At 57.3% G+C, this 25,299-nt stretch overlaps 1 protein-coding gene across 3 annotated transcripts; it reads left to right on the top strand.

Annotated features, from left to right (window-relative positions):
- Nucleotides 1–950: 950 nt before the first annotated feature.
- On the top strand, nt 951–24,456 carry KCNC4 (potassium voltage-gated channel subfamily C member 4). 3 transcript variants are annotated; one of them, XM_033080059.2, is made up of 5 exons: nt 951–1,340; nt 3,115–3,861; nt 8,141–9,077; nt 10,859–11,044; nt 15,956–17,018. In XM_033080059.2, exons 1-5 carry the CDS (start codon nt 1,188–1,190, stop codon nt 16,090–16,092), a joined length of 2,160 nt encoding a protein of 719 aa, XP_032935950.1. In that variant the 5' UTR covers nt 951–1,187; the 3' UTR covers nt 16,093–17,018. The 3 variants fall into 3 exon arrangements, with proteins under 3 accessions (XP_032935950.1, XP_032935951.1, XP_032935952.1); XM_033080060.2 differs by lacking the exon at nt 15,956–17,018 and adding an exon at nt 23,380–24,456 and having other exon boundaries at nt 954–1,340; XM_033080061.2 differs by lacking the exon at nt 951–1,340 and adding an exon at nt 1,887–2,222.
- Nucleotides 24,457–25,299: the final 843 nt, after the last annotated feature.

Genomic DNA, 25,299 nt, shown 5'->3' with positions numbered 1-25,299 from the left:
ACAAGACACAAGGTGGCACTGTGTGACAGAGCACAGCGGCTCGGGAGCCTTCATTCCCCACCCGGAGCAGGGATGCGCGAGCTCCCCTGCCAGCCTGAGCTCACGGAGCGATGGGGCTGCAAACTCTGTCGGGGTAACCCGCGCTGCTGAAATGAGTGATTGTAGCTGGAAAATTCACCTGGCAAGGCAGAGAGCAGAGACAGAGCCTGTGACAGCTTGTTTGGTGAGACCCACCTCCAACAGAGAGTCTAGAAAGGTTTCTTGGGGATCACACGCTAGGATGGGGGTCAAGGGATCAGGGATGAATCTGTCCCACCAAAAACATGAGGGCAGAGCCCTTGTTTGAAGCACCCAGCGATTCCTGAGGACAGCACATCTTCCATTAACATCATTCTGGGCTGGAAGGACCTGGAGAGGTTGGTTTGGCCGTTTCTACACCAAAACAGGATTGTCTCTCCCAAGACTGCTGCAGTCCACCCTCCTCTTCTGTGCCTCCATGGACAGAGACCTTGAGGGAGCCCAGCGTGTCCCAAACCTCTCTGTGAGGCCACTGAGCCCCCTGAGCATCCTGTGCTGCTCTGTCCCCACCTCCGGGGATGTGCCTGATGTGCTGGACCATGGGCCAGGCTCAGGGTGCTGTGCTGGGTCAGGGGAAGAGGCCACACTGGCGGGGAGGACCCAGAGACCCCTCAGGACCCACCCAAAGCTTTCCAGTTTAGAGCTGATCCTCCTTGAGATCTCCCAGGTCCTGCTCTTCATTCCATCCTTTGTCTGGATGTTATCTGAGATGCCTTGAGCCTTGCAGGACATCCCTGCAGAAGTAACTCCTTCTTGATCCAAAAAGGCCTTTGTTCATCCAGCTCTTTCCATTTTCTCTCCTTCTCTCTATTTTCTTTTTTTTTTTTTTTTTTCCCATGGACATTAAAAATCAGAAGGCATATTTAGAGAGCAGACAGCTTTGGGCGGGTGTTGCTGGCTAAAAGATCCCTTCCTTCCCCAGAAACAACTCATTTGTCTGCTTGGCCACCTCCTCCCACCCAGGAACGGCCGCGCTTGGGTGCACGAAGCTCTTCCTGGCGGGATGAAAGTCGACAGATAAAATATTAGCATCAGGTCGCAGCATTCCTTCCTCCTGGCCAAACTCGCATTACGACGATGAGGAGCTAAGCTGCGATGCCTGGCCGGTGATGCAAGGCTCGATTTTTCCAGCACGGTTTTCCCTCGGGCTCCAGGCTCTCCCGCTGGTGCAGCTCCGGGTGCTTTGGGTGTGGAGCTCCGCCAGGATCCGGCCCTGCAAGCTGTGGAGTTGCAGTCCCAGCTGGAGCAGGGCTTGCTTGGTGGTAAGATTCGAGCGTGGCTCTCGCGCCTCGTGGATTTGCTTGGGTGGAGCGTTTTTACCCCGCTACCCCCGGATTTTGGGGGCGCTTCACCGAGGGGACAAAGCTGGGCAGGGCTGAGGAGGGGTCCTGGCAGGGTGACACAGCCCAGGGAGGTGCAGAGCACCCCTGCTCCACATCCCCTTGCCCTGCACCAAGAACTCCCTTCTCCAAGTGCTGACCCTCCTGGATGAGACCCCCACCCCAATAACAGGCCTGTGCTGGGCTTGGATCCCTTCTATGACCCCAAAACATCCCCCACCCCTCCGTGCAGCAGCACCAGCAGTGCCAGTGCAGAATAAACAGTGCTGGCAGGATGAGTCCCTCAGGTCTTCACCCGGGGGCAGCCTTGGCCCGGGGGCAGCACAGCCCTTCACCTCCTCCCCAGCCCAGGAGCTGGGGCTGAGCATCAGCGGCATCCCGGGGGGTCGGAGCCCCCCAGGGAGGGGGGGGCTGAGGGGAAGGGCCCTGGGGATGGGGGGGTTGGTACCCCGAGCTCGGCAGCCGCTGCGGGAAAGGGGCATCTCACACGCAGGAGCAGAAACAGGGCGGAGAGATGCTCGGGGAGGGTGGTGGGAGGGAAGGGGGGTCAGCTCTGAGTGCAGCCTCCCAGCTCCCCACCGGCCCCGGGGTCGGTCCCTCCTGACCTCTCGGTGAGCGAGGGATTGCGAGCCAGGGAGGGATGGGATCTGCGGGAGCCTCTGCCAAGAGCTGGCTCCAGATCCGCAGGCAGCTCTGGGCTGCATTTCCCCTCCGGCGCGAAGAGGAGCTGGGGTGTCCGGGGTTCAGTCCTCGCTGACACCGACCCCCCGAGACCCTCAGCGGCACGTCGGGCCCCGCGGGGAGGTGAGCCGGTGCCGGGGGGTGCGGGGGAGCCGGGGGTAGGCGGAGGGTTGGGCTGGGGGTGGAGGGGATGAAGGGATGGATGGAGGGATGGGAGGATGGAGGGAGGGAGGGAGAGAGGGATGGATGCGGGGATGAGAGGGAGGGTGGGGGGGGCACCGGGCGGGCTGCGGGGCTGGCGCTGGGGCGGGGGGTCCCCGGCCCCCCGGCGGGGCGGTGCCGGTTCCCGTAACCCCACCGCTCGCTCCCAGCCCTATAAAATCCCCGCCGAGCCCCGCAGCCGCTCCCGCCGCCTCCCTCGCTCCGAGCCCCGCGGGGAGGCACCGCCGGGGCGCAACAGGGCCCCCCGGGCCGGGCACGCGTGACCGGGGACCCCCGGCGAGGGAGAGCGGGAGGGGAGGCGGACAGGGCGCATCCATCCCCCCTTCTCTCCGCCGGGGAGCGGGGAAGAGCCCCCCGGCCGCCGCCTGCTCGCCGAGCCCGGCCCGGGGGGGGCGGAGGGAGCGCGGAGCCGCCGGAGCGGGAGGGGCGGGCAGCGGGGCCCCCCCGCGCCTGGCGCTGCAGGTACCGGGAGCGGGGGGGGACACAGCGCCCGGCCGGGCTCAGCATCCCCCCATCCCTCCCCCAGCGTCCTCCCGGCCGGGCCCGCAGCCCCCCCGGCTGCCGCACCCCCCCGGCCGCTCCTGGCCCCCTCCGTCCCGCACTTGTTGCTGCCCGGCAGGGCTGGGCTGGCTCCCGGTTTAGGGCGGTTTTATTTGGGGGGGGTGGCTTTGGAGGGGGTGGAGGTTGCAGCCTCCCCTGCTGTCCCCCAGCAGCCGGCGGTGTCCGGCGCGGCTCCAGCTTGCTCCCCCCGAGGCCAGAGCCCAGCCTGAGCCCCCCCTTTTCCCCTCCCCAGTCCCATCTCTGTCCTCCTCTCCCGCCTTCGCTGGACCCCAGCTCCTCGCCCGGAGGAAGGGTGCACGCTGTGGGCATCTCCCATCCACCGAAATCTATGATCAGCTCGGTGTGTGTCTCCTCCTACCGTGGACGCAAGTCTGGGAACAAACCACCCTCCAAAACATGCCTGAAGGAAGAGATGGGCAAAGGGGAAGAGTCGGACAAGATCACCATCAATGTAGGTGGCACCCGGCACGAGACGTACAAAAGCACCCTGCGGACTCTGCCGGGCACCCGCCTGGCCTGGCTGGCTGACCCCGATGCCCAGAGCAACTTTGACTTTGATGGGAAAAGCAACGAGTTCTTCTTCGACCGCCACCCCGGGATCTTCTCCTACGTGCTCAACTACTACCGCACCGGGAAGCTGCACTGCCCCGCGGACATCTGCGGGCCCCTCTTCGAGGAGGAGCTCACCTACTGGGGCATCGACGAGACCGACGTGGAGCCCTGCTGCTGGATGACCTACCGGCAGCACCGCGACGCCGAGGAGGCCCTGGACATCTTTGAGAGTCCCGAGCCTGGTGGAGGGGCTGCTGGAGAGGAGCCTGAAGAGGAGGGGGGTAGGGAGATGGCCCTTCAGCGCCTGGGCATGGATGACAGGCCCCCAGGGGCGGCGGGGGCTGCTGGAGGAGGTGGCTGCTGCAGGAACTGGCAGCCCAAGATGTGGGCGCTCTTTGAGGATCCCTACTCGTCCAAGGCGGCCAGGGTAAGCTCCCAACGCGCGGTGGGGAGGAGGGATGGGCCGTGCTGGGGTTGTGTCCTCACCTCCCCATCCCGAGGGCAACACTGACTTCCTGATGGGATACATGAACCACCCCCCATAACTGTCCCCCTCCTACTGTGGGGCCCGTGAACCATCTCCCATCCTACAGGACATGTCTTCCATTGGCTCCCAATCCCCTCCCAACACAGCACATCTGGGAGAGCTGGGCTGAAACTGGGGCCAAGCATAGTCCCTGCCCCCTTTGTGCCCTCGAGTGCTCCCTGGGCACCTCCTGGGCAAGCAGAGATGAGGGATTGTCCTTGGCAGGGCTGACTCCTGGCAGAGTTTCAGGATGCTCTAGGATAGGATGTTTGGGTTCCTCTTGCTGGGCTGCACGATGCCAAAACCCACATTTACCAGCCCAGGTGTGGAGTGGAGGTCAGGGCTGCAGGGTTCTGCAGCAAACAGGATCCTCATGGCTGTCCCCAAGCTCCTCATGTGTAGGAACTGCAGCCCCAAAGGACACCCCGTGCCCGCTGTCCCCTCACAGAGCCAGCACACCCCAGCCACAGCCCCACAGCCCCCTCACAGTGCGTGGCCCCAGTGCTGTGTGAGCACACGAGCTCATCCCCTCCCCACAGAGCCCACCACCCTCCCTGGGCACGCAGGCAGTCCCTACCCACAGGCACCGGCGTGCCCAGGACGTGTCCCCAAACCAGGCACGTCTGCAGCTCCCAGCTCTGTGCTGTGTCTGCTGTGCCAGCTCCTCGTGGATCATCCCCAAAGCTCTGCCCACCGACCCCCCGTACCCAGCCAGCCCCTGGCACGCCCAGAGGATAAATCTGCCTCACACCCAGGCAGGCAGTTGGGACCGAGATGGATTCTGGATGCATTTAGAGGTGTAAAAAAGCCCCGTGGATGGTAAGAAATTCTGCAGCATTTCACACCCACGAGCAGCGCGCGGGGCAGGGGTCAGTTTGGCAAGGAGGTGTTTTTGCAGCAAATGTTAGAGCAACACAAACACACGCAGGGAATGCTCGGGCAGCAAGAGCTGAACCCATTTTAAAAGGGTACCCCCTCCTTTGCCCATCTCTGAGGGCTCTTCACCTTGGAGAGATGCTCTGAGTGGTGTAAAGCTCCAAATAAAAAATTAAACAAAATTAAAAATAAACCCAAGCACAATAATTCAACCTATTTTTTCCCCCTGGTGTCATTTGGTTCTGCTTTTCCTGTGTGCTGAGCTGCTCCTGGAAGGCTTTAGGAGGAGGAATGTATTGGAGGGAGCAGAGATGGTTGTGATTGAGGCCCAGCTAGGGCTGGAGAGGGACCAGTTTGTACTGGGATCTCCCTGCTTCCTTCTCACTGCTCCAGATAAATGTTCAGCTCAGCAGTGCCATGGGAACCGTCAACTTCCAGAGGCAACAGGAAACAATACCAGAATAGTTTTTCCATAGCTTAGGGGAACTGCTCTGGCAAGAGGGGAAACTGAGGCACAGAGCAACACAACCAGCCCAAGCTCCTGGCTGGAGTCCCCATCCAGCACTGGGACACTGCAGGACTCATGGGCATCCCTGTGGGTACAACATTCGTGCTCTGTGAGGTTTATGGTGGTTGGGATTTCTTCAATCCCCCATTTTGGGGTCTCCCTCTTTCTTGCCAGAGCCAAGGGGTGCTGCTGGTTCTGGAATGTGCTGGAGCAGCTGAGGAGCATGTTGCCAAACCTTGGGAAGCAGCAGTCCCAGGCTGTCCATGTAAAGTCTCTCCCTCTCTGTGTGGCAGCTGTGACTGAAAGTCCCGAGAGCTGAATTTCTCTGGTCCTGGCTCCTCCTCCCCATGAGCAGCCCGTTGGGCCCTGACTCAGTTGGCTCCTTGTTATTTCCATCCTTCCCTTCCTCCAGCACTTCTCCTCCTGAGCTGGCAACTGTGTGAGCACATGCTGAGAAATCTCTGCCATGTTTCAGCCTCTTTTCCATGAACCATCGATGGCCGTGGGGACCCTGGCTCCTCAGTCCAGTTCTACTCAGGGGATATTTGGTCCTGGCTCCTCAGCCCAGTTCTACTTAGAGAATATTTGGTCCTGGCTCCTCAGTCCGGTTCCATTCAGGGAATATTTGGTCCTGGCTCCTCAGTCCAGTTCCACTCAGGGAATATTTGGTCCTTGGTGCAACTGCTGTCCCAGCTGGAGCTTAACATTTCCTCCCCATGGGAAACTCCTGGCTGTGATTTTACCTCGACATCCAAACTCTTATTACATGCAGCTCCTCATTGTTTTTTCCCTTTGCAGCCCAGCTGTGAGTCCTGACCTCACTTTCATGGGGACTTTCAGGCTTGTGACCCTCTGTAGGGTCATGGAATTTTTGGGAAGCCCCATCTCAAGCTGATGAGTGCAGGTCAAGGTTGTGTAGGACACCCACAGGTTCTGGAGGACTTGTTTGGTGCAGTTCTGGTGTGTATTGGTAATACTGGGTTTATAGATAGATTTTATTTTCTTTTAAAGACATTTTTGGAAAAGAACTTGAGTTTGGAGCAGAGACTGAAGCTGAGGTGAGACGTCTGGGGTCAGCCACAGAACTGGAGCAGCACTCAGGGGGAACATGATGGTTGCACTGGTTGTGAACCCAACTCTTCCTTCTATTTTTAAAGATTGATTTTGCTCCTTGGGCTAAATCAGGTCTCACCTCACACCCAGCAGCAGGGCTCCTTCATTACTCAAGTGTTTGCATGGTCCCACTCCTTTTCTGGGTGATTTTTTCTGTCTACTTTGCTTTAAGTCTAAATTTTTACTCTTCAGGTTTTCCCAAGATTCCCCATGCAGGGAAGCTCAGAACGTGACTCAGCCCTGAGCTGAAAAGCGGATTATTTCAGCTGTGCCACCACTGTGTAGAGACACTTGTCTGGTTAAGCTGGCCTTGCTTTAAGATCCCAATTTTGCTGGATTTGTTTCCCAAATTGCACACGACTGATGAGCCTTCAGATCCAAATCCCCATGTGCTCCAAAGGGTTTGATTGAGGGTGAGGAGCCTCTCATTCCATCTCACTGGGCAGGACAATCATCTTCTAGAGGTTTCTCCATCATTTTGTGCCCGATTTAAACTCCACACGGAACTCTTGCAGGGCTGGTGCTCCCTGTGGCAGCCCCACACGGGCCTGCCCTCGGGACTCCCCTGAGGATGCTCTGGCAGGCTCAGGGCTGTGGGCACGGCACCGCTGCTGGCCGGGCCCCGCTGCTTCTCCAGCGTGACTCAGGCTGTCTGTGCTGCTGATTCACTCCAGCCGAGGATCCTGGGCTGTCGCCTGGAGCAGCTCACGGTGCAGCTCTGCCAGGAGCAGCTGCCTGGGTGGCTTTGACAGCAAAGGGTCACAGCCTGCTTGGTGCAGGTGCAGCAGAGGGGCTGCAGCAGGACCTGCTTCTGGGATGCTGAAGGCACCCAGGTTTTGTGATGGAGGAAAGTAGAACAAGAGTTTTCCTGTTCTGAAGCTCTTTTTTTGTTTTTTGTTGGGGGGTGATGGCTCTTGGAAACAGGTAATGGGCTCGCCCTGAGGGAGGGAGGGAGCTGAGCAGGATTGATGGGACCACAACAATGTGCTCTCTGCCAGCCCCTCCTCGGTCACATCTAAGGTGAGGAGAAGGGAGGACGTGACGTGGAGAGGACAGTGGTCTCCCTGCTTGGGCAGAGCGGAGAAATGGGAACATCTCGGTGAACATCTGGATGTCACCAGGCCCAGGCATCAGCAGGAGGCTGAGCTCTGCCTGCTGCTCTCCTTTCCTCGTCCTGCCCTCCCAGTCCTGGACTTTCTGTGGGCACATCACCCACCACTGACCCTCAGGGAGGGGTGAAAAGATGGATCTGACACATGCAGAGCCCAAAGCTCACAGCTGTGAACAGTGTGAACCTGGCATCTGGAGGGGTTTGTGATGAATGTGGGGGAAAGCTCTTTGAATCTGTCCTGTCAAAATTCCCTTTTCATGTCTGTTCCCATTGGAAGACTGCTCCAGTCCCAGACTGTCCCAGTTCCCCCTCATCCCCATTCCTGGCACATCTTCTGGCCCAGCTGGAGCCCAGCACAGCTTCTCCTGTACAGATCCTGGAGCAGTCCTGGACTGATGGCTCCAGGCACTGAGATTTGCTGTCAGCTCATGGGAGACATCCAGGGTTCCCTCCTCATTCTCCACCCTTGGTCTTGGCGCAGTGGATGGCAGCATCTGGAGTGTTTGCCCTCCTCCAGCCAGAAGAGGTTGCCCCACATCAGCTCACAGCCCGTGTAATTTTGACTTTCACAGGTGGTTGCTTTCGCCTCGCTTTTCTTCATCCTGGTCTCCATCACGACCTTCTGCCTGGAGACGCACGAGGCCTTCAACATCGATGTCAACGTGACGGAGACCCTGGTGGTCGGCAACACCACGACGGTGCTGCTGACCCACAAAGTGGAGACGGAGCCCATCCTCACCTACATCGAAGGGGTCTGCGTGCTGTGGTTCACCCTCGAGTTCCTGGTCCGCATCGTCTGCTGCCCAGACAAGCTTCTCTTCATTAAAAACCTGCTCAACATCATTGACTTCGTGGCCATCTTGCCCTTCTACCTGGAGGTGGGTCTCAGCGGCCTGTCCTCCAAAGCTGCCCGGGACGTGCTGGGCTTCCTGCGGGTGGTGCGCTTCGTCCGCATCCTCCGCATCTTCAAGCTGACGCGGCACTTTGTGGGTCTCCGCGTGCTGGGCCACACGCTCCGGGCCAGCACCAACGAATTCCTGCTCCTCATCATCTTCCTCGCCTTGGGGGTCTTGATTTTCGCCACCATGATCTACTACGCCGAGCGGATCGGAGCCAAGACGTCCGACCCCACCGGGAGCGACCACACTCACTTTAAGAACATCCCCATCGGGTTCTGGTGGGCCGTGGTCACCATGACGACGCTGGGTTACGGTGACATGTACCCCAAGACGTGGTCAGGGATGGTGGTGGGGGCCCTGTGCGCCCTGGCCGGGGTGCTGACCATCGCCATGCCCGTGCCCGTCATCGTCAATAACTTTGGGATGTACTATTCATTGGCCATGGCCAAGCAGAAGCTGCCAAAGAAGAAGAAAAAGCATATACCCCGTCCGGCGCCGCTGGACTCCCCCACCTACGGCAAATCCGAGGAAAACTCGCCCCGGAACAGCACCCAGAGCGACACCTGCCCTTTGGCAGTGGAGGAGGGGGCCACTGAGCGGAAGCGGTCAGGTGAGAGCCCAGAGGCAGGGCTGAGGGAGGGGGACACCTCTGGGAGCCCTCAGGGCAGTGAGTTTGTGTCCCCAAGTCACTGGGGATGGTGCAGGATGTGGCCTCAGCTCCAGGGGTGAGACCTTGGACCCCTGGGGTGTGAGGGTGTTGGGGGCTGTGCTGGTGCACCAGGGCACTGCAGGGCAAATCCCCCATCCAGGAAGGGGAAAAAGCCATGTCCTGCTTCCCAAAGCCACATCCTGCTTCCCAAAGCCATGTCCTGCTTCCCAAAGGCCCTATCCTGCTTTCCCAAAGGTTCTATCCTGCTTCCCAAAGGCCCTGCCCTGCTTTCCCAAAGGCCCTACCCTGCTTCCCAAAACCCCTACCCTGCTTTTCCAAACCCCTATCCTGCTTCCCAAAGGCCCTACCCTGCTTTCCCAAAGGCCCTACCCTGCTTCCCAAAACCCCTACCCTGCTTTTCCAAACCCCTATCCTGCTTCCCAAAGGCCCTACCCTGCTTCCCAAAGGCCATGTCCTGCTTCCCAAAGGCCATATCCTGCTTTTCCAAAACGCCATATCCTGCTTCCCAAAGGCCATGTCCTTCCCTCCTAATGGCACAGATCAAGGCACTGTGCTGGGTTCCAAGGTGTCCCTGCCTAACCCACGTGCCCCTCACAGTGACAGAGGTAAGGCCACTCGCCCTGTTCCCATGTTAGCCTGGTCATGCCCTTGGGACAGATTCTTCCTTTCCTTCTTCCCACCGTAAATCAGGGTGATCTTCACCAAAACTGATAAATCCATGGATGTTCCCTGAGGCTTGACCCCACCTCCCCATTCCTCTGCTGGCAGACAGAATCCCTGCTCTGCTGCACCAAATCCTGAGCAAAACCTGCCCCTGGATATTTCTTTTTTTTCATCTCATGCACTGAGCTGAAGTTTGGGGTTTCCTTTGGATCAGTGTTTCCTTTGGATCAGGAGGAGGCACAGCCCCAGCCATGGGGGATAACCCTTGGGCTAACTTTGGGGGTCTGTGGGAGCCCTGCCCCACTGTCAGTGCTGCCCGTGGTGGCTGCTCTGCCCCTTCTGTCCTGGTTTGCTGCCAGTGGCACCCCTGGGGTGTCTGGAACAGGAGGCACCATGGTGGGGCTGTGTCCTGCACCAACGCTGGGGTCAGCCCTGGGCAGCTGCACATCTGACCACATGTGTTTAACAGTGATGGGTTTTCCCCTGCTGGGGAAACAGGGAGCTCGGGGTGCCCCAAACAGCACTTCTCCTTTATAAATCTCCTTTTCCCACATGCCTGGGAATCCCATCTGCCTCAGGAGCCCTGGCAGCAGGGAGCTGTCAGAGGCAGGAGCTCAGGCCAGGCCCTCACGTGGCAGAGCATCCTCTCAGCCAACGAACCAGGGAGCCAGGGGACATAAATTAGCACTTCCCACTACCCCGAGCAGCCCGTTCCCCAGCAGTGTGAATTTTGGAGAGCTAATTCCCTCCAATTAGGTGGGTGGATCTCAAAAACCTGGGGTGTTTCATCCCCAGCTTTGGTTTCATGCAGGTTTTATAACCCTCAGCAGGACTAGATCTGCTTGGAATTCTCTCTGTCCTGGTCCTGCTCCCCTGGCTGCTCTGAACGAGCGTGTCCAGGCTGGGCTCAGCCCCGGAACTGGCGGGTGTTGCTCTGGGCCATCTGCAACCTGCCCTTCTGCTTCCTAGCACGGTCTGACCAACCCCTCCTGCCCACCCTGAGCACTTTGTCCCGTGGGTTTGCCAGCTGCTGAGGGCTCTGTGCCCCCTCCTTGCAGACTCCAAGCAGAACGGCGAGGCCAACGTGGTGCTGTCGGACGAGGAGCAGCCGCTGTCCCCAGCGGACGAGGAGAAGCGGCCGATGCGGCGCTCCAGCACCCGGGACAAGAACAAGAAATCCTCCACGTGCTTCCTGCTGGCCACGGGGGACTTCTCCTGTGCAGCTGATGGAGGCATCCAGAAAGGTACAGCTGGAGGTGTGAGCAGCACCTGGGCAGGGAGGGAGAGGTGGAGGCTGAGATTGTTGGGCCGATCCAAGGCTGGTTCATCTCCATCCACCTGCCTGGCTGTTCTCTGCTCCCCAAATCCACATCTCCCTGCCTCTCCATCTGCTTCACCTCCGTCCAACACATCTCTCCCTGCTGGCTCCACATTTTGTTTTCTCCCCACTTGCCCCTGTTGGGGTCTGTGACCAGTGCTGGCTGCACTGCCCTCCCTGAGGACAGAGTGCTCCAACCCCTGCCCCTCCAGCTCCTCTCCCTGGGGTGCAACCACTCATGTCTGGCTGGTGTGAGTGGGACATCTCTCCTGGGGACATGGTGAGGGTTGTGACTGAAGGTGGCCAAAAGGTTTTCAGTAGGGGAAAAAGAATCCAGAGGCTTTTCCCTTCCTCTCCCCTCCGGTGGCTCTCAGTGGGTTGGAGCGTGGGGAGCTGTGATGTGTCAGGTGCTGCCTTGCCAGCAGCTCCGGGCTGCCAGAAAGGCTCCTCTGGGTTTGGAACAGGAGCTGTGCTAAGTGTTGAGGTTTTCCATGGGAAACTGAGGGGGAGATGAGTCAGGAAAACACAAAACTCTTCTTCCCATGACAAAACAAAATCTTCTTCAACCTGGTCCCAGACTTCTCTGCTCCTCTGCCGTCTCCAAGCTCTCCAGCCCCAGAGAGGGTAAATCCAGTGCCCCAAAATCCTATTGCTGGGATAACTCTCAGGGCACAGCTCAGTTTTCCACTTGTGCAGTGTTTTGTGTGTCCAGGGTGGCGTGGGATGCTGTAGCTGCAGAGCTGACCTACTTCTACTCCCTGGTACCAAGTGATGCCCAGAGCCCCCAGGAAGCTCCCTGGGAGCTGGGACCAGGCAGGATGTGCTGCTCTCTGAGCTGCTCCCCAAAACCTGGTGGTGCTTTGGAGAGCCTCAAGGGTTTGTTACTCTGGGAGTTGCTTGGGATGGCACAGACTGGATGGGATGCAGGGAGGTGTTTGTGGCAATCACATTTCTCAGTAGTAGAAGTGAACTGGTTGTTTCCTCCTGAGAAATCAAGGATTCCCTTTGGCATTGCTGCTCAGCCTCAGAAAGGACAAAGAGGGAAAGCCTTCCTCATCCTTGGGGTACCATCAAATATCTGCTTGGAATGCCTGATGTTTTTTCCCTGGAACTGCCTTTTCCTGAGAAGTTGGTCTCTTTTCTTAATGGGGAGGGGAGAGAGGTTTGGTCCCACTCCAGACTGGAATGCTGAACTGGAAGGGGTGGAGGGGAGGGATGAAAGCCAATGCTGATCTTCCTCCTTAGAAGATGCTGAAGTCAGGCTTCAGCTGAAGCATTTCAATCTGGTTCCACTGAAGCCAGGAGAAGTGGAGCAGCTCTAAGAGTTGAGGATCCAGAGTTGCTTTCACTCACTGCCAAATCCCATCACTGGATTGCAGGAGACCAGGAGATTTCTGTCCTTGTGTGGTGGCTGCAGCAGCAGCTCTTTAAAAGGCACTGTGGTGATTGTTCTTGGGGTGTTCTGGTGTTCTCCCTGCAATTGCAGAGTTTTAAAGCAGAAGTGTGCACGGGTCACTCATCCCCATGGTGCTGGAATGATGCTGCACCTGGAGGAATCTGGATCTGGAGTCCAGAGGGGCTCCAGTGATGCTCCAACTCCTTTGGGAAGAGGAAAGCTCAGTACCCATGTCCTGCTTGGGCTGTGGGATAGATGGGTGGGAGGCTGTCCTGGGAGGTCAGGGCTGGCCCAGTGAAATGCTCCAGTGTGGTCAGGGGTGAGCAGAGCTGACCAGAGATGACCAGAGGTGACCAGAGATGACCAGAGGTGACCAAGGTGACCAGGGGGTGAAGCAGCCTCCAACCAAAATCCGTTGGGAGCCGCAGAGGCACCTCCTCCCTTGGGCTTGATTTATCTCCTGCTGAGGCTGTTTGTTCTGGTACTGGGATGTTGGCAGCTCTGCAAATTGAGATGAGCTTGGTTCTGAGCCCGACTCTCTGATGGCCATCTGTCAGATCCTGGGACAGGTACTGGTGTCTGTACAAGCTGTGGAAATCAGGGGAGGGAGCTGCTTTGGGAACAAGCTGCAGATCTCAGCATCCATTGTGGGTTAATCCCAACTCCAGGTCTTGTTGGGGCAGCTGAGAGAGAAGAGCTCCTCCTGCCCTTGGACCTGAGCCTGGAGCAGATTGAGCTGGATTGCTGTGGATTCCTCTGTGGAGTGTGTTTCTTGTTTCTGTGGCTGCCTCTGATGGTGTTGCTTTGCTCCCTGGCTGCCAGGGATGGCTTCAGACCCTTTATCTCCCCTCAGGTCCTGCTCAGCAGTTCCCAAAAATGTGTCCTGCTGGGTGCAGACCCCTTGGCACGGGGCTGTCTTGGCACAAAACCCCTGTCCTCTGCTGGGATGGAGGGGCAGGATGAGTCCAGCCAGTGAGACTGGGTAGGATGGAACCATGGAATCACTTGGGTTGGAAAAGAGCTCAACCAGCCCAACCTTCCCCCAGCACTCAGCCACCAGCCCGTGTCCCCAAATGCCACATCTGTATGCCTCTTAAAAATCCTTACCTCCTTTATCAGCACATTAGCATGGCACAGCAGGGAATTTTGGCTCCGTGGAGCTGAGTTTCACTCTGTTCTTGCTGTCAGTGCAGGGCTCATGAGCGAGCAGGATGGGATCGATGCTCACGGGAGCATCCCCTGGAATTGCCGGGCTGGGGGGGACTGGGGACCAGCCCACATTTGCACAGGGACCTGCAAATTTATTTCTTTATTTCCTCTGTCAGCAACAACAGGACGTTCCTGGGCTTTGCTGCCTCCCTGCTTTGCCCATCCCATCTCCCCCATCCCCACCGTGCAGGGAGCTGCGGGGAACCGGCAGTGCCAGCTCCGGGAGCACCCCAGGGTCACACACCGCTCTTTTGTCGGCAGCAAGCTGTTCCTAAAGCAATCCCAGGGACTGTGGGTAGCCCGGGGCGAGTTACTGGGACACCAGCTTTGTTTATCAGCCGTGGCAATTAGCAGAGCACAGGGTGCTTTGTGGTTTCAGCCTGTGGTGGTACCTGGCCCTGGGTGTGGTGGGAAGGTGACAGCCTTGAGGGACTGAGCCTTGAGCTCCTTCCAGGTGCTCCTGCAAGCGTGGCTTGGTATAAATGGATGGGGAGAATGAGAGCTGGGCTTGGGGCAGGTTTGCCCTGATGTCCATTGCAGAGGGTCCCTGGGGAAATCAAACATCTTTATGAAGTCTCAAAATGTGATGCTTGAGACTCAGAGTGAGCAGTGTGATTTTGTCCCTGTTTCTGTGCCTGTTTGCACCGTTTTCTATTCAGAACTGGGGGCGAGAGGCAAAGACCCTCCCCAGTAACCCCATCAGCACTGCAGGCTGCTGCAGCCATCCCTGACCCATCACACTCCCTGCCAAACCTCTGGATCCAAACTCTCAGCTGGGATCTCTTCCCTCAGGGGCAGCAGGAAACATGTGAGCTCTTCAAAGAGCCCCAGCACAGCCGGGGGAAGCAGCAAGGGAAGGAAGGATGAGCCTGATGCAGTTTTTGGGCAGTGCTCTGGGAGCAGGGTGGTCTTTGGGTGGGGAACTCCCAGCTCAGCTGTGCCCAGCTCAGGGCTGTGCTCGCTTCCCTCCTCGCTCTCTGTGTGATCCGTGCCAAGAGGGAAATAAGGAAATTGCTCCTCTCCTCAGGCCCGCTTCTGTTCCACTGCAGGGAGGGCAGAGCTTTGCTGGAGTCAGCAACAGGTTTGGGCAGGTGTCCCTGTGTCCCCTGGACCTGCCCCTGCCTCACAGCTGAGAGCTGTGTCTGCCTGGGGGCTGAGGGGTGGGGAGGGGCTGGAGAATCCCTGCTGGGGCTGGGAACAGAATGTCAAAAGGGGACACAACGTCAAAAGGGAAGAACCCCCAGACTGGCAGAGTGCTCTGGAGCGTTTTTCAGGGGATGTTCTTGTCTCAGCATCCCCCTGGTGATGCTGTGACTGCTCTGGTGCGAGCCTTCATCCCTGATCCAAACCAGCACCAGCAAAGCAGAACCCAAAGATGTGCCAGGAGCTCCTGGGGTGGGACAGGGAGGGGTTCCCAGGCTGGCACTGCCATAGGGGCCATCCATCACCTTGTTTTCTGCTGTCAGGAGCTGCCTCCCCCCACGCTGCTTCCATGGTCCTGCTTTCCCTGGACCTCGCTGGTGCCTGGGGAAGGCTCAGGCTTGGCTGGGTTTGCTCAGCCTGCTGCTCTCAGGGAAGATCCAGGCGCTGGGACATTGGGCTCATCACAGCTGGGAGCATCATTAATTTCCCATATTTTGGCAGCAGATCCAGGGAACAGACTCATCCTTAGCAGTGGTGCTTTGTGGACTTTAACATCCAATTTTCAGTGCAAAGACTTTGTGTCTTTCCAGCAAAAGTGGCTTTTCACCTGCGAGAACTTTTCCTCTGGCTGAAATTCCTGGCTCTTTGGGGGGATGTGAAGGGTCCCCATGCTTAAAGAAATAGAAATATTTGCTCTTTAATTTCTTATGGAAAATAATGAGCAAGTCTACCTGCTCCTTTCCACAGAGAAAGGTGTCAGCAGCCGCTGGTAAAAACCAGAGCTGGGGGAATCACTCCTTCCAAATCCCATATTTGTTTGAGTTCTGCTGCTTTCCCCCGTCTGCTTCAGCCCACAAAATCCCCAGACTCATTCCTCATTCAGAGCAATTTGGGAAACAAAACCCAACGCTCCAGCAGAGCAATTTGGTCTCATTGATGACTCTCGAGTCCCGGATTTGGCCGGCGCCGCTCGATGCAGGAGTGGGAAGGTCTGGAGGATCCAGGCGAGCCTGGCTGTGCTCACAAACCCCCTTCCTGAATTCCTGCAGGGGGCTGCTCGGCTCTAACCTGTCTGTTTTCTTCCCCGAGGCTACGGCAAGTCGCGGAGCCTGAGCAGCATAGATGGTGCGGCCGGACCCGCGCTGGGGCTGGCTCCGCTGGCGTCCCGCTGCAGCTCCCCCTGCTCCCTGCAGCGGCCCTGCTCCCCCGTCCCCTCCATCCTCTGAAGGAGCTCGCTGTGCCCTCGGGTCCCTCTGGCTGTCCCCTCCATCCTCTGAAGGAGCTCGCTGTGCCCCAGGGGTCCCTCTGGCTCTCCCCTCCATCCTCTGAAGGAGCTCGCTGTGCCCGCGGGTCCCTCTGGGTGTCCCCTCCATCCTCTGAAGGAGCTCGCTGTGCCCTCGGGTCTCTCTGGGTGTCCCTTCCATCCTCTAAAGGAGCTCGCTGTGCCCCAGGTCCCTCTGGCTGTCCCCTCCATCCTCTGACGGAGCTCGCTGTGCCCTCGGGTCCCTCTGGCTGTCCCCTCCATCCTCTGAAGGAGCTCACTGTGCCCTCGGGTCCCTTTGCCCATCCCCTCCATCCTCTGAAGGAGCTCGCTGTGCCCGCGGGTCCCTCTGGGTGTCCCCTCCACCCTCTGAAGGAGCTCGCTGTGCCCTCGGGTCCCTCTGGCTCTCCCCTCCATCCTCTGAAGGAGCTCGCTGTGCCCTCGGGTCCCTCTGCCCGTCCCCACCACGCCGCGGCTCCAGTGCCCAGAGCTGGGACAGCTCCATCCCCCCCAGGAACAGGTCCTGAGCCTCCCCAGCTCCTCCTGCCCTGGCTGCAGGAGCTGTGACATCTCCACTGACCTTGGCTCGTGTCCCTGCAGTAGGTGTTGGGGTACTTTTCCGCTCCTTGAAATATCATTCATCCTAAATAAACCCTGCAATTCCCCCTGGTGTCGAGCCCTGCCTCCCGTGGGCCATTTGTGTTGGGCTAAAGGGTGGTGGAAACACAAGAAGGACAAGTTGACTCATAAAATTATATCTCATTATGCTGGAAATGGCTGAATTCATATATTTTTAGGTTTTATTTTGTTTAGTCTTTTTTTTTTTTTTTTTAAACCAGCTCCAAGTTTCTGGAGGCAACAGATGAATAAACCTCTATTCCCTGCCCAGCAGTGGTTCCCCTCTTGTTTTGTGCCTTTTTCTGCCTAAATCCTGCTTGTTCTTTCCCAGATTGTGTCTGCTTCTCCTTCCAATGTCAGGGACGGGCCTGAGGGCCTTGGAAAGCAGCTCTGAGATGCCATGGAGGCTGGAGGGCCCTGGGAGAGGGTGCAGGGGGCACACAGAGGCTGGGACCATGGGTGTGGATACTCCCAGGAGAGCTGGGAAGGGCTGGGAGCAGGAATAAAGATCCTTGGGAAAGCTGCTGCTGGGGTTGAGGAGTCAGGCAGAGAGAGATTTGAGGTTAAATGATGCCTAAATAGATGGGAGATGAATCCTTGCTCAGGATGGATTTGAGGCAGTGGGGCAGAACATTCCCATGGGGATGGGAGCTGGGTTTGAACCAGGCTCTCCCCATCCCTGGGAGGATGAGGCTGGAGAGTCAAACTCCCTTTGCACTGCTGGGTTTTGCTCGAGTGTGTCTTTTTTGGGAGGATTTTGGATGATCTCAGGTGTTTTCCTGAACTAGAACAAACCCTTCAGTCCCTGACCTCTGGCTCATTTCGGTCCTGTCCAGCTCAGCCTCCCTGTTTGGGTCTTGGCTGGCTGCAAGGGGCTGCTTTGGGCTGTCCAGTCCTGGTCTTGAACCCCTCTTGGTGCTCTCTCGGCCTCTTTCTTCACTCTGAGCAAGTCAGGGTTGGAGCCTGGGGACTTCTCTGGGGAGGAGAGCTTAGATTTGGGCATGTTTAAAAAGCAAAGAGCCCCAAGAGCTTTCCTGGGGTCAGATCCTTTGCCTCCATCAAACTGGAGCAGTGCTCAGGGGATGATGAGGAGGAGGATTCCTGTGGGGCAAGGCTGTTCACTGGCTGGACTTGGTGATCTTGGAGGTTATTTCCAACTTTATGGATTCTGTGATTCCATGGTTCCTGCACCTGAAAGAAGCTGGGATGGATTTTGGCAGATCCCACAGCCAGGACCCTCGTGCTCCACCCCAGGTTTCCTCCTGTGCCTCAGTTTCCTTCCTTCCTTCCTTCCTTCCTTCCTTCCTTCCTTCCTTCCTTCCTTCCTTCCTTCCTTCCTTCCTTCCTTCCTTCCTTCCTTCCTTCCTTCCTTCCTTCCTTCCTTCCTTCCTTCCTTCCTTCCTTCCTTCCTTCCTTCCTTCCTTCCTTCCTTCCTTCCTTCCTTCCTTCCTTCCTTCCTTCCTTCCTTCCTTCCTTCCTTCCTTCCTTCCTTCCTTCCTTCCTTCCTTCCTTCCTTCCTTCCCTTCCTTCCCTTCCTTCCCTTCCTTCCCTTCCTTCCCTTCCTTCCCTTCCTTCCCTTCCTTTCCTTCCTTCCCTTCCCTTCCCTTCCCTCCCTCCCTCCCAGCTGTGCAAGAGTCCAAGGGAAGCAGAAAAGACATGAGAAAACTTTGTGCCTTGGGCTGGATCTTGGGATGGATGACAGGAGCTGAGCACTGCACAGACCTGCTGCTGGAGCCAGAATTTTCATGGATTTGAGGGGAAATTGGGATGAGCTCCATCCATCCTCTGCTCAGGATGTGCCACACTGGGCTGTGGTGCTGATCCATCCCTCACAGCTGAGTTTGTGTGTTGGGTGCAGCTGCATTCCTTGCATTTGTGTAGTTGTGCATTCCCACAGCAGATGGACAGGGTGACAGGGCAGGCTCGTGAATCACCCAAAATTCCATGAACTGGGCAGAGGGTGGGTACAGCAGCACCATGCAGGTGCTTCTCTGGCTCATCCTCCCCTCTGGAAGCAGGAGGAGCTGGAATATCCCCTTCAGTGGTCTTTGGATCATAAATGATTTCCCCAGATCGTGTGCTGCCTTTGGGGATGAGGCAGGTATGAAACCCTCCCTGTCTCTTGCAGAAGAATCAGACCAAGATGCTCAAACTTTGGGGTTTGAGTCTCGTGGAGGTGAAGGATTAAACCCAGAACAACCACAGATCCCAGGAGATCCCATCCTTGCCTTTCCCCCCTCAGGCTCCCAGAGCAGCTCATCCCAATGCCAGAGTGGTTGTTTGGGGTGGGAAACCTTTGGTGGACCCCCCAAAATCTCATCCCCACCAGAGCAAGGAGGGCTGGGCATGAGCGACACGGAGCCGGCAGGATGCAATTTTTAGCTGGGGCGTTATGCAACCCTGGAGAAGGGATGACTAATGTGCAAAAAGCTCCTCTAAAACAGCCCAGCCCCGAAAGGGAGATGGAGGGATTTCAGTGGGAGGCACCAAACTGCTGAAAAACCCATCGCATCTTCTCCCTCTTCCTCCCCGCCTTCTTCTGAGCAGGATTTGGGGGATGCAGCAGGAGAAAACAGCTTGTTGTTATTTTTAGGTGGGGTCTGGGTTGGTTTTGGGGGCGAATTAGCATGGGTTAATCCCTGGGTAAGATTAGAAGAGGAGCTGTAGTGGATCAGAGCAGACCTCTAAATATCTCTGGAGCCCAGGTTTTTATCTCAAACAGTGGCCAAAATTGGCTGCCTGGAGAATAGGATAAGAATAGAGCAGGAATATTCGATACTTCCCCTGAATATCCTCATGGGCTTATCTGTGCTCAGGGCTCTGCTAGGAGCACACGTTCCAGCCCAGGCTAAAGGCTCTGAGAGAAAGCCAAGTTGTTGGATTTATTCCTGAGGAACTGAATAAATCCACGGGAGTCCAACTGCTCCTGCCCAAGCCCTAAAATGGGCATTAAAAAAAATTAAATAAATGAAGGGGTGTGAAACAACTGTTGGGGCATGGCAGTGTGGGAATGGGGTGTGCTGGGGATGGGATGGGATGGGATGGGATGGGATGGGATGGGATGGGATGGGATGGGATTGATGGGATGGCATGGCATGGCATGGGATTGATGGGATGGGATGGGATGGGTGTGCTGGGTTCCATGGAGGTGGGATGGGTGTGCTGGGGGTGGGATGGGTGTGCTGGACTCCCTGGGGATGGGTATGCTGGGTTCACTGGGATGGGATGGGTGTATTGGGTTCCCTGGGGTGTGATGGGTGTGCTGGGGATGGGTGTGCTGGGTTCCCTGGGGTGTGCTGGGTTCCCTGGGTGTGCGCAGGGTTCCCTGGGGTGGGATGGGTTCCCTGGGGTGGGATGGGTTCCCTGGGTGTTTGCTGGGTTCCCTGGGTGTGTTCTGGGTTCCCTGGGATGGGATGGGTTCCCTGGGGCTCGTTCCTGCCAGGGCTGAGCAGCAGCACAGGGGTGAGCACTGGGTGTGGTTCAGGAACGTGTCCCTCACCTGTGGGCAGCAGGATGCTCAGGGTGGGAGCACACAGAGCTTTAGTGCCCTGTGCCTTTCTCCTGTGATGCTCAACAGTGGGAATGGGACCAGAGATCATGGAGGCATGGAGAGGTTTGGGCTGGAAGGGCAGGGACAGCTTCTGCCAGACCTGGGTGCTCCAGGCTCTGTCCAGCCTGGCCTGCAGCACTGCAGAGGTGCTGGGTGACACAGGGCTGCCCTGCTGGAGTCCTCACATTCCTCTGCTGTGCCTGCCCACCTTGGGACATGGATCAGCACTTTGGGACAAGGATCAAACCCCTGGGACCACCTCCCCCTGTGCAAGGAGCCAAACCAGAGCAGCCTTTGCACCAGGGGGATTTGGGAGCAGTTCCCTGCTCCAGCATCAGCTCCTTCCTTCTCTTTTCCTCCTGGAAGCCTCAGAGTCCAGCACTGCGTGGAGGCTGCACCATGATCCCGGGTTGCTTGCAAAGTATTAATTTTTATTGTTGCAACAACTGCTCTGTTTCTCGGGAGATGCCTGAGAGAGCTGAGAAAATAGAAAGGCCTGTCAGGCAGCCGGGCAGGAGGTGAAGATGTCAAGAGAGTAATTGCTCTGCCCAGAAGGAGCCTGTTCCTGGCTTCCCCAGCGCTGCCAGGAAAAATCCTCACTGCTTATTTGATGACAATAAAGAAAAACAGAAAATAAATAGCAACCCCATGGCTTGCCCGTGCTGCCGAGGAACAGGGGGAGCAGAGGCAGATGCAAAATAGGATCAGTGGAGTTTATAAATAGGAGCCTCCCAGCTCCCAGTCTGCTACTTCCTCACCTCCACCCGGGCAACCAATCCTTGGGTTTTACCCATGGAAAAGGTAAATGGAGGCTCAGAAAGGATTCAGTGAACTTCTGGGAGCAGGGTCACACTTCCCCCTGTATGGGACAGGCAGGGAATGTGTCCTGGTGGTTGTGAGAAAGTAATCACAGAGTCAGGGAATTGTTTGGGTAGGAAGGAACCTTAAATTCCATCCCATTCTCTGTCATGGCAAGGACATCTTCCACTGTCCCAGGCTGCTCCCAGCCCCATCCAGCCTGGCCTTGGGCACTGCCAGGGACCCAGGGGCAGCCACAGCTGCTCCAGCCCTGCCCACCCTCACAGGGAACAATTCCTGCCCAAAATCCCATTAACCCTGCTCTCTGGCAGTGGGAAGCCATTCCCCCTCCTCCAGAGTTCCTCTCCAGCTCTCCTGGAGCCCCTTTAGGCACTGGAAGGGGCTCTGAGGTCTCCCCAAGACATGAGAAAATTTTGTGCCTTGGGCTGGATCTTGGGGATGGATGACAGGAGCTGAGCACTGCACAGACCTGCTGCTGGAGCCAGAATTTTCATGGATTTGGGGGAAAATTGGGATGAGCTCCATCCATCCATCCTGGGGATGAACTCTGCAGGTGGGGTCTCACCTGAGCAGGGCAGAACCCTCCCCATTCCCTGCTGCCCCCTGGGGGGATCAGCTGGGGAATGTCCAGCTGCTCATCCTCCAACACCCCCAAACAGCCTCAGGGCTGCTCTGCCCAAACATTTGGGACCTGCCCAAATATTGGCTGGCACAGCTGGGTGCTGGCAGCCCCCACAGCAGCACTCAGGGTGTTTGAGGAGATGCTCACAGGGGCAGGGAGGGACTGGGTGAAATCCCCATGTGGGGAAATTTGGGGGTGATGGCTCTGGGCACAGCACAGCAAACAAAACCTTGAGGGTGTTTGGAGCTGGGTCGTGCCAGGCTGTGCCAAACCTCCTGCTCTTCCCTGCAGAGGTTGGTGGCAGATCTGCACCCAAAAATAGGCTTGAGAAAGGGGCTGCACATCACAGAGGGGCCGTGAGGGCAAGAGCAGAGCAGAGCTGGTACCAAGGAACCAACACAGGGGAGCTGTTTTCTCATGGTGCCTTTGTCTGGGGGACAAAAAATAAAAATCTGGGCTGTTGTTATTTATTTTTAGTCGTGCTAATTTTTTTCCCAGGCTGGGAAGCTGCTTTCCAAGGCAGGTCCCTGGAGGCTGTGGGCAGCAGGTCTCGAGCTAACACACAAAATGGCTTTGAACAGGGAGGAGGAGATGGGAGTTAAAAGCCAAGTCGTGCCCCTGCTAAATCAATCGACCTGATGGGGAATGTTTCTAGCAGGACACGAGCCCTGCCAAGAGCTTTTAGCTGCTTGCAGGAGCAACTGAAGCAAGAGCTGGGATGTTTTGCAGCAGCTGCTGGGTGTGTGGGCACTGCTGCTCCCCAAAGCAGCAGGGGGATCCTGTTGGGTCCCCAAACCATTTTGTCTTTGGAGGTGGGGAGCTCTCCTGAGCTCAGGGAGCTCTTTAATGCCCAGGGGTTTTATGGATGTGAGGTTTGGAAAGCCTCCATGCCTGGGCATTGCTCACCTGAGCTGAGCAGTGATGCTCAGTGGAGAATGGGACTTTCATTTTGTGGAAAAGGAGATTTTGGAGCTGTGCTGGGTCTGCAGGGGAGGCAGCTGGGTCAAAGTCAAGGGCAGGAGCTGGGGCGAGGTTTAAAGCAGAATTCCACAGCTCATGGGGTGGATCAGGCACTGACTCCCTGCCTGACAGCCCCTGGCCTGCAAACTGAGCCCTGGCACGTGGGGTGACTCAGAACTCCAATCAATGGTAATTAATTCAATGAGGACAAATGAGAGGGAGAGAGGGAGAAGAAAAAACACTGAGGGATAAATGCACCAGGTTTGGCTTTGGGACATCTGGCTTGGGGCTGGCTGGGGAAGATTTGGGCAAGAGCAGCTTTCTGGGAGGGGAGGGTTGGGAGGGATGTGGGGAGGGTGATGTTTTTGCCCCTCTTTTCATTTATACCCTCCAAATCCCTGATTCCATGTGTGGTTTCTCTTGCAGAATCATTTCCCAAGTCTCCATCTCTGCCACCATTCTGAGGCTTTTTAAACCATTTTCCCCTGACTTACAGATGCATCATCAGCATTTTATCCCTCTGGAAAAGGCCACTTCACTTTGTGGTTACTCTGTTTACTGCATCCTGCTAAGCTGGGGTCCCCTGGAAGCTCAGTGTCCCTCTCCCTCTCCCATTTCTCCCCACAGAAATCATGGAAGCAAATATCTGATGCCATGTTTAATGTTTATGTCTTTAATTACAGATTCCTGCCAGGACACCCTCGCTTCCAGTTACCCCCAGGGTGAGGTGGTCACCTTCTCCTGAGCCCCAGCTGGATGCAGGCAGCACCCTGGGAGGGATGATTTCCCCAAGGGATGCCCTGTCTGAGGGGGAGGGATGTGTATCCCCAGGGATGCTCTCCCCAGGGTGGAAGGATGCTCTCCATGGGGCCAAGGGATGCTCTTCCTAAGGATAAAGGATGCATTCCCCCAGGGATGCCCTCCCCAAAACCCAGGGATGCTTCCCTCAGGCTGGGACATGCATTCCTCCAGGGATGCTGCCCCCAAGGCCAAGGGATGCTCTTCCCAAGGGAGATGCCCTCCCCAAGGCTGAGGGATGCTCTCCCCAAAGCCCAGGGGTGCTCTCCCCAAGGCTGGGACATGCATTCCCCCAGGGATGCTCTCCCCAGGACCAAGGGATGCTCTTCCCAAGGCTGGGACATGCATTCCTCCAGGGATGCTGCCCCCAAGGCCAAGGGATGCTCTTCCCAAGGAGTTTTCTTCCCCCAGAGCTCCAGCTCCATGCCCGGGGTGGGGCTGGCAGTTGGGTCCCCCTGAGAGGTGCCCCAGAGCAGCAGGGCTGGGAGGGAGCTCGGGGACAGCCCCAGGTCCCCTTCCTGGTGCCAGCCCTGCCACGGCCACGCTGCCCCAGCCCCCCTGGGCTGCCCCTCCCCCTGCCCACGCTTTTGGCTGCACCTCCCCCTCCAGCTCTGGAGATCCAGCTGCTCACCAGGACATCTCTGCTCGGGCCCCTCCATCGTCACTCGGCCCCTGGGACCCTTCAGGGCACCAAAGGCTCCACTGCAGGAGCCACCACGGCCCCCTCCCACTGCTGATCCCACGGGCACAGGGGATTAGGGGGGAGTGGGGTGCAGGGATGGGATGGGAAGCAATAGGAGACCGAGGTGTGGGGATCCCGGGGGCCTGGAGGGGTCAGGGCCCTTCCACTGCTGTTCCATTCTCTGTGACCAAGGCAATACTCCTGTCTGTCTGTCCTGTTCGCATGCCTGTCCCACATCGACTTCCAATAAAGACATCCATGAGCTGAGTCAGCTCCTGTACCCCTCCTGCCTCCCTGCTTCCTTCCCTCCTGCTCTCTGTGTGCCCACAGAGCCCTGTGCCAGCCCTGGGTGTCCCTGCCAGTAGCAATGGGGATTTTGGCCATGGCACTGCCCTGGGGTTGCCTGATCACCTTGAGGGAGGGGATTCTTCCTCCCTGCTCTGCTCTCATCAGATCCCATCTGCAATGCTGCATCCAGCTCTGCTGCCCCATCATTCAAAGGACGTGGAACTGTTGGAGTGAGTCCAGAAGAGGCCATGAAGTTGATAAAGGAACTGGAGAACCTCCCCTATGGAGACTGAATAGGATTGTTGGGGCTGCTCAGCCTGGAGAAGAGAAGGTTGTGTGGAGACCTCAGAGCATCTCCCAGGGTCTGGAGGGTCTGCAGGGAAGATAGAGTAGGACAGTTCTCCAGAAACTGGAGTGAGAGGACAAGGGGAATGGCTTCAAGCCAAAAATGGGAAATTTAGGTTTGATATTGGGAAGGAATTCCTCCCTGTGAGGGTGGGGAGGCCCTGGCACAGGGAGAAGCTGTGGCTGCCCCAGCCCTGGAAGTGTCCCAGGCCAGGTTGGATGGGGTTTGGAGCAGCCTGGGACAGTGGAAGGTGTCCCTGCCCATGGCAGGGGTGGCACTGGATGGGCTTGAAGGTCCATTCTGGGATTCCATGCTGTGGCTGAGCTCTTTGCTTTCTCACACAGCTTGGAGCAGAGCCCACACTGGAAATCCCAGGGCAGAATGATCCCTGTGACATCCCTGTGACATCCCTGTGACATCCCTGTGACATCCCTGTGGTTGGCCAAAGCCCCCAGAGCTGAGCCCAGCTCTGCCCACCCCAGCAGTGCT

Source organism: Catharus ustulatus, chromosome 25 (assembly GCF_009819885.2).
Source record: "Catharus ustulatus isolate bCatUst1 chromosome 25, bCatUst1.pri.v2, whole genome shotgun sequence".
NCBI classification, from domain to species: domain Eukaryota; kingdom Metazoa; phylum Chordata; class Aves; order Passeriformes; family Turdidae; genus Catharus; species Catharus ustulatus.
Note: the sequence above shows the minus strand (reverse complement) of the source record. Positions and strands in the feature narration are given on the sequence as shown.

Coding starts and splice junctions, on each gene's coding strand:
- KCNC4 (XM_033080059.2), top strand. CDS start 1,188: ATGCAAGGCTCGATTTTTCCAGCACGGTTTTCCCTCGGGCTCCAGGCT. Junction 1,341..3,114: donor GGAGCAGGGCTTGCTTGGTG/GTAAGATTCGAG, acceptor TCCCCTCCCCAG/TCCCATCTCTGTCCTCCTCT. Junction 9,078..10,858: donor CACTGAGCGGAAGCGGTCAG/GTGAGAGCCCAG, acceptor CCCTCCTTGCAG/ACTCCAAGCAGAACGGCGAG.